Raw genomic sequence first — 7,589 nt, 5'->3', positions numbered from 1 at the left:
CTTTTTCTCCACTCCTTTTAATCTGGGGGAGTTCTATGACTGCTTTGATGAAAAAAGTATGGAGGAAGAGACCCTATCCCAGTTCCAGCAGTAGATCTTAACTGGTCTAGAAGCTTGCATTTTATACCTCTTAGAATGTTTGCTCTTGGAAAATTCCATCTTGGAACCCAGCTATCATTCTGTGAAAAGCCAAGCCATCTTAAGAGGTCATGTGTAGGTGGTCAGTCCCACTGACAACCTCAGATGAGCTCCCAGCCAACAACCAGCATCAACTACCAATCAGGTAAGTGAGTCCTCTTGGTCATTCAGCCAAGTTGGGCTTTTGGATGACTACACCCTCGACTAGCAATTGACTACAAATTTATAATATACCCGGTGGTAGGCAGAAAATGTCTCCCAAAGATGTCAATTTCATAATCCCCATAATCTGTTAATGTTATGTTACATGGCAAAGGGTATTCTGATCTCTGATCACCTGACCTTAAAACAGGGAGGTTATTCTGAATTATCAGAGTGGGCTTAATGTGATCACAAGAGTTCTGAACAGTGGAAGAGGGAGGCAGAAGAGGAGTGTGGCGTGCTGGGATGTGAGAAGGATTAGGCCTGCCATTGCTAGTTTTGAAGATAAAAGAAAGACAGCATAAGCTAAGGACTATAGGCAGCTTCTAGAAGCTGGAGCAGAAAAAGAAACCGATTATATCTCCTAGAGCCCTGAGAAAGGAATACAGCCCTGTCAACACTGTGATTTTAGCCCAGTGAGATTCAATTCTGATTTCTGACCTCCCAAAACTATAAGATAGATTTACATTGTTTAAACCATTAAATTTGTGGTAATTTGTTACAGCAGTAATAGGAAATTAATATAGGCCCCAAGTGAGAACTACCCAGTAGAGCCCAGTGGACTCATAGAAACATGAGAAATAATTTTTAAAAATGAAGTTTGAACCACTAAGTTTTATTGCATAGCAATAGATAACTGGAATAGCAAGGGAGTTACCAAGTCTATTAGGCTGTCTTAACAGAATTCATGAGCCAAACTGGAAAGGTTTCCAATGGGCAAAGAGGGAATAAATGGAGCATCAGTAAGGATAACACTTTAATAGATTAAATGATCGAATACATTTAAATTCATAACTTCATAAAGATACAACAAAATTGATCAACTTTGTGGGATGTGAAAGAATAAACTCATTATTTGTAAAACTGTTAAGTAAAAAAAAAAACAAAAAACAAAATGTAAACACTTACTTAGCCTACTCCTCTTATACTATCAAATACCAGAAGAGGAAAATTTTTTCTTTATATGATTTTTCTAGGTAATAAAGGAAAGAGTGATTGAATTTGAATATATCTCTACCATGCAATCTGTAATTAATTAACGGGCTTAGGCATTGAGAATTAGTGGCAGCAAAAATTGCAAAAAGAGGTTCCATCAGACAATATGCATGTTCTGCAGGGGGAACACACCACCACAATAAAGCAGCCTTGGAAAAAAGAAAAAAAGAGAACCACCTGACTCTTATGTCTGATAAAGCCTCTGGGTCAACTACTAATTTATGGCAAACACAAATAACGTAGGAGAGAGGAATATATTAAACTATTAATACACAAAAAAGATAAAGTCAACAAAATCCAGTATAGGTAATTCTGCATATAAATTTCTTTGTTTTTTCAAAAAATAAAATGCAAAAGGGGAAAATGGATGGAGGGGGAAAACCTGTAAATTAAAAAACACTCAAAAGACATAATTTAAAGCCAAAAGTAAAGTATAGCATTGAAGGATGTTCCCTTTGATAATACAATTAAAAAGATAGAGTTAAAGGGTCTAATCCTGGACCACTTCAACATATAGAGATGGATAGAGATGGAAGAGTCAGAAAAGGAATTTGAGGAATGACCAGAGAAGCAAGAGGTAAAGCAGGCTGATATCATAGAAGCCAAGAGAAAAGCATGCTCTGAGATGGGGAAGTTGTCAACAGAATCAAATATCATGAAGTCAGTAAGACGAAAATTGAGAAGTGGTCATCAGATTTGCCAACACACAGTTCATTGTTGACCTTGCTGAAAGCAGTGTCAGAGGAGTTGAAGGCAAAGCTAAATCAAATGGGTGACAGTAACTGGAAGATGAAAAGAGACATTTAATAGCTATTGGCAACTCTTTAAAAATGCTTGCTTGAGAAGAGGAGCAGAGATACAGCCTGGTAGCTAGGGGACAATACAGGGTTAATGGAGATTTCTTTTTAAAGTGGAGTTTATTCTAGCATATTTGTATGCTGAGAGAGAGCTTGAAGATATAGGAGAGAAAAAGAATAAACAAAAAAGAAAAGTTCTTGCGGAGTTGAGATGGGATGAAACCCAAAACACACATGGAAACATTGATCTCTGATAGAGGGAGGGTTGCTCCATCTGCTAGAGGATGCAAAAGGTAAATGCCCATTTGGGTATACTTGCAGATTTGGTGGTAGGGAGGTAAGGGAATTTCTACCAGATGGATTACATTCTTACCTTTCAGTTTGAAACAATCCCATCATCTTCAAAGATGTGGAGCTGTATCAGGATATCCCATTTGTTAACCATGGGATTCAGGTTAGTGGTTTTTAAATTTTTTTGGACCATTACCCACTAATAAATGGATTTTTCTTATGACCCACTATACACATACACAGGTAATTGAAATAAAATTTCATGGCCCAGTGCTTACTCTTATGAGGTATGTTCCTGTTCTTTCTTTTTCAAGCCTACTAGTCTAACTAGACTGGCAAGAGTCATGAAGCAGAGCACATGGGTTGGTGAGGACGAAAATAAAGGGGATCCTATCCCATGTCAGGGTAAATATGACTCCTGAGTAGGGACTGGCCTCCCTGTCTGAGAAATACATGTAAATTAAGGATTGAATCAGAAACTGGCTAACAAGATTATTTCCAATGCACTTATATACTAAAATATTGTTTCTCATAATTTTCTAATTTTTTAAATTTTATTGGGAATTTATAGCATTGACCTATTATAGTATATAAATAAAACACTTATGTAAACATTAAAGGACAATCAGACAGATCCTATACTCACTACCCTGGTTAAGCAATAAAATGTTTTCAGTAACTTGGAAGCCACCACTCTCAACTGTCTCTCCATCTCTGAGAGGTAACATTACCTTGATTTTACTTTTAATCATTCCATTTTTCTCTATTATTTTGCCACTTATGCATATATCCCTAAATAATATAGGTTAGTTTGTCCTGCTTTTGTACCTTATATAAATACAATACTACACAGTATGCATGTTCTTGTATCTGGCTCCTTTCACTAAATATTATGTCCATGATGCTATTTTATTCATTTTCGTTGTTGAATGCAATTCTGTATTTAATATACCACATTTTTTATATTTGTTTACTGTTGATGAACATTCTGCTTGCTTTCATTTGGGAATCCTAGTTTATGTCCTCCTACACACATGCAGGAGCTTCTCAAGAGCATCTATCTTGCAGTAGAATTGCTGGATCAAAGAGTATGAATACTTTCAACTTTATCAGATAAGTTCAAATGCTTCCAATTTACACTCCCACTACCAGCAGGCGTTTCCCATTGCTGTATATTATCACTACTTGATATTTTTAGACTTCTTGACATTATTGCCAATCTGGTGGGTATATATTGGTAATTCATTGTGGGCTTTAATTGCTACTTCTATCTTTTCATATGTTCATTGGCCGTTTGGATTTCAGATTTCTTTATTCAATTTTGTTTCATTAAAAAATGCTAGTTAGATCTGATCTTTGACAAATCTGAAAAACAAAAAAAAGCAATGGGGAAAGGATTCCTTATTCAATAAATAATCCTTGGAGAACTGGCTAGCCATATGCAGAAAACTGAAAGTGGACTCCTTCCCTACACCTTATACAAAAATGAACTCAAGATGGATTGAAGATGTAAATGTGAAACCCCAAATCATAAAAATCTGAGAAGAAAATCTAGGCAATACCATTCAGGACAAAGTCACAGGCAAAGATTTCATGATGAAAATGCCATAAGCAATTGCAGCAAAAGCAAAAATTGACAAATGGGATCTAATTAAACTAAAGAGCTTCTGTATAGTAAAAGAAATTATCATCAGAGTGAACAGAGAACCTACAGAATGGGAGAAATGTTTTGCAATCTATCCATCTGACAAAGCTCTGATACCCAGAGTCTACAAGGAGCCACCACATGTCAGTCGATTGTTCTCAGAATGGTGGTGCTATCCCTCACAGTACTACCACCAGCTACTAGTCTGTTGGAAAAACGTAAAGGGGATGATATTCAGCTGGAATCTGAGTGTGATCTTCTGGACATCCGTGTGGATGTTGATGTTGGGAAGGATCTGTGGACTCTGAGGAATATTGGTGTCATGCTGTTTAGACGGGGTATGCTCTGACATGGCAGGGCTTTCTTGGGTCTATGACTGAGGCATCACATCAAGCAAACTGAGGACCCATAAAGGAACACTGTAACCCTGGGAGACACCGTAAGGATAACAATAATGCTGACTACTCCCTAGCTCTTGTTAAACACTTCTTCCTCTCTTTTTATGAGATGTTATGATGCGGCAACAAGAAGGGTGTTAGAATGAATTTTGGAATGCAGATAAGGATATTGCCCATAGAATCTTTTGTGAAGATTTATTCTAACAAGGCTGTACTTGTATTTTTTATTTCCATGATGTTGAGGACAATCATAAAGTCAAAGATTCCACTAGTTGGACAGGTCTTTTTTTTTTTTTTTTACATTATTCCAGTAATTGCACGGAGGCTGCAACCCTTGGGAGGCAGGTGGGAAATGTCAGCGAACTGCAATAGAGAGAAAAAGGAGTGGGGGTAATCTTAACGGTAACAATGGCAATTTTCAACAACACTAACTTGTTATTCTGCTTGAAAAATCATTTTTTAGAAATAGTCAAATATTTATGTTTGAGTTTTGTTTGAAATGCTCCTTTTCTATAAAATCATCTAAATATTTAATAATTTGGAACTTTTGACAGCATTCCAAATATTATGAAATTTTAAATATTTCTTCTAAACAATCACACAAATATACATGTTTCCAAACCAAAACAGATATTCCCATGCTTGAAATGCTATTTCTAATTTCTAATTTATTCTTAAGGACTAATTTGCAAAATGAAATTGTTTGGATGATTGGTTTGCAGTAAACATGATGTACCAAATTGGTTTCTAAATTTAGAGAAAGGTTGAGTCTCCTCTTAAAATAATCAAGAAATAATAGAAGTATTAATGGTAATGAAGCTTCCATAATTAAAAAGTCAAATTCTGAAATAACAAGCAGAAATGAACATTAGCAGGTAGCAGCTACACAATTTATAATTCTTACAAAGTTACTTTGAGCTCTTTTTATAGGATATCACAACCTCCAACATGTAGTTTGCTAAATTATAGTATAAGTACTATATGTGCCATAATTAAGTTCCATAATTTGGGGGAATTTAGTACTATTAAATATAACTTAAAGATACAGGAAATATAGTGCATAAAATTCTAAGAATCACAAAAGAAAGGCAAAGTTGTTTTAATAGATGCTATGATTTCTATGTCTGATATTTCAAACATTTTAGAAAGTAGTAATTATTATTATCCATATAAATGTTTCCAAAGAAAAATGCTCTTTACATATAGAATTTGAGGATGAGCTCTATATTTTAAATGCAGTAGACTCCATGTCCTTCCTTGGAGGTTTTCGAGGACTAATTTTTGGTAATATCTCTTTGGCATAAAGTGTTCTATGAAGTCCAGCTTCTCGAAGCGCTAACTCGAAGCGAAGTCTAGGGTCAGAAATTATCTGTAGAAATAAAAATACAATTTAAATAGCAATTCATTGAACTAAAATAACTTTTAACATTTAGTTTCATGTTTTCCCAAACTAATTTGTTTTTTCCTGGACAGATGACTAGGTGACAGTAAACTTTGTGAATACAGTGACTATATTTTGGAAGCATCCAAACCTTTTTGACATTATCACTTTTCGGTACTTCAGTGGTTTCCAATGTAGGGTGTATAGAATATTGTGTACTAGATTATTCAAAATATAATGCCTTAAAATTATTAGAAGATGAAGTAAAAGAAGCTTACTTTCAGTGCTACTATCTATTTATTACTTATTGCTGGCTGGAATTATAAAATACAGATAAGCATTGATTAAAATAAGTCTAAGCCACAACCTTGTACACCTGTCTCTAAAAAGCATCTTAACTTCTCCATCATTTGGCAATATGTAAATTAAGTTTAAACACATGGCTACCACTTGAAAAACAAAATCAATAGGACTTTTCTTCCAAGGCTGGGTTTCTATTTCAAACAGAAGTAGAAAATGCCTCCATCAATCTGATTCTAAGTGGGAGTAGACATATGAGTAGTTCAATTTCTATTTTCATTTATAGCTGATTGGATCTTATTCCTCTTCCCCTCCTCGTATGAATATTAAATGTCAACAGAGACTGTTTGAAATGATAAGAAGGTGGCCACATATGGATTTTACCTAATGAGGCATTTTACATGGATTTGAAGTCCCCCTAGAGGATGTGATAATAAGCTAGTAAAAGCAGCCCCTCCAGGAGCTCTTAGGCGAATTGGGGCAATAAAAATGTAGACAGGTAACTACAGATTATGGCAAAATGTGGCAGATGCCCTAAAAGTAGTAAAACATGGGGGAGCATCTCCTGGTGCTGGCGGCATGAGGATGGTCTCAGGTGAAGATGAGCAATTGAACTACCCTTAAAGTCCAACTTAGTCTATAAAGCAGACTGGGGAGGAAGAGAGACCTAATGAGAAAGGAAGACACATAGAAACTCAGAGGTGAAATAGGTCAACCTGGGATAACGGTGGTTTGAGCAGAGCACTGGTTATCATTGAGGAACACTGGAAACAGATGCTTCTCAGACAAGGACTTGAACTTAAAAGGCTTGCATGGCCATGCCGAGTCTAAGGAGCTACTAGGGTATGTTTGTTTCTGGTTTTTGTATAAAAATAATATAATCATTGTAGTTGCATAGGAAGATGGGTCTGATTATAAGTTCAGAATAAATTAAGGTGGCAGGGAAAGAAGAAACGGAGGCCAAAAGAGTGGTTAGGAATTTACTACAATTGTCTAGACACAAAGCGATAAATGTCTGAACTTGGCTGGTAGCAAGGAAGAGATAATCGTCAGAAACACTATGAAAACAAGAATCAATAGTACTTGGCAGTTGATCAGATACAGGGCTTGGGGCAACAATGAGTATGAAGTCAAGAATAATACAGAGATTTGTGTCTGAGAAGCAACAAACATGAGCCTAAGACCCAGGTTTTTCCTCTTCTGTCTCAACCTCTTCTCCCTGGTCCGCTCTCATGTGCTCCAGTGATTCATGTGCAACCTGTATGCCATTGACTCCCAATTACATCCAGGACTCACCTCTCTCTTCAGCTCCACATTGTGAGGCTTAAATTTTTTTTATTATTCAATTTTTGCAGAGCTAGAGCATGAAATGGAGATCTCCCCACTACTGGGACTTCCATCTTCCCAATTCCCTTCCCCACAGGCAGCCCATCAGTTTCTTG

At 36.2% G+C, this 7,589-nt stretch overlaps 1 protein-coding gene and 1 long non-coding RNA gene across 4 annotated transcripts in view; one reads left to right on the top strand and one right to left on the bottom strand.

Annotated features, from left to right (window-relative positions):
• Positions 1–209: 209 nt before the first annotated feature.
• Positions 210–7,589, top strand: part of LOC105516841 — a 70,390-nt gene continuing 63,010 nt past the window's right edge. Inside the window, exon 1 of the long non-coding RNA XR_001002552.1 lies at positions 210–283. This is a non-coding gene — a long non-coding RNA (uncharacterized LOC105516841). The remainder of the gene's footprint in view (positions 284–7,589) is intronic.
• The window catches only part of CCDC148 (coiled-coil domain containing 148), a 274,146-nt gene continuing 271,935 nt past the window's right edge, over positions 5,379–7,589 (bottom strand). For all 3 annotated transcript variants that reach the window (XM_011949186.1, XM_011949187.1, XM_011949185.1), the window contains one exon: positions 5,379–5,835. In XM_011949186.1, coding sequence (XP_011804576.1) covers positions 5,689–5,835 — 147 coding nt within the window. In that variant the 3' untranslated portion in view covers positions 5,379–5,688. The remainder of the gene's footprint in view (positions 5,836–7,589) is intronic.

Source organism: Colobus angolensis, unplaced genomic scaffold (genome assembly GCF_000951035.1).
Source record: "Colobus angolensis palliatus isolate OR3802 unplaced genomic scaffold, Cang.pa_1.0 Scaffold292, whole genome shotgun sequence".
NCBI classification, from domain to species: Eukaryota; Metazoa; Chordata; class Mammalia; order Primates; family Cercopithecidae; genus Colobus; species Colobus angolensis.
The sequence above is the reverse complement of the archived record's forward strand: the minus strand, read 5'-3'. Positions and strand labels throughout refer to the sequence as shown.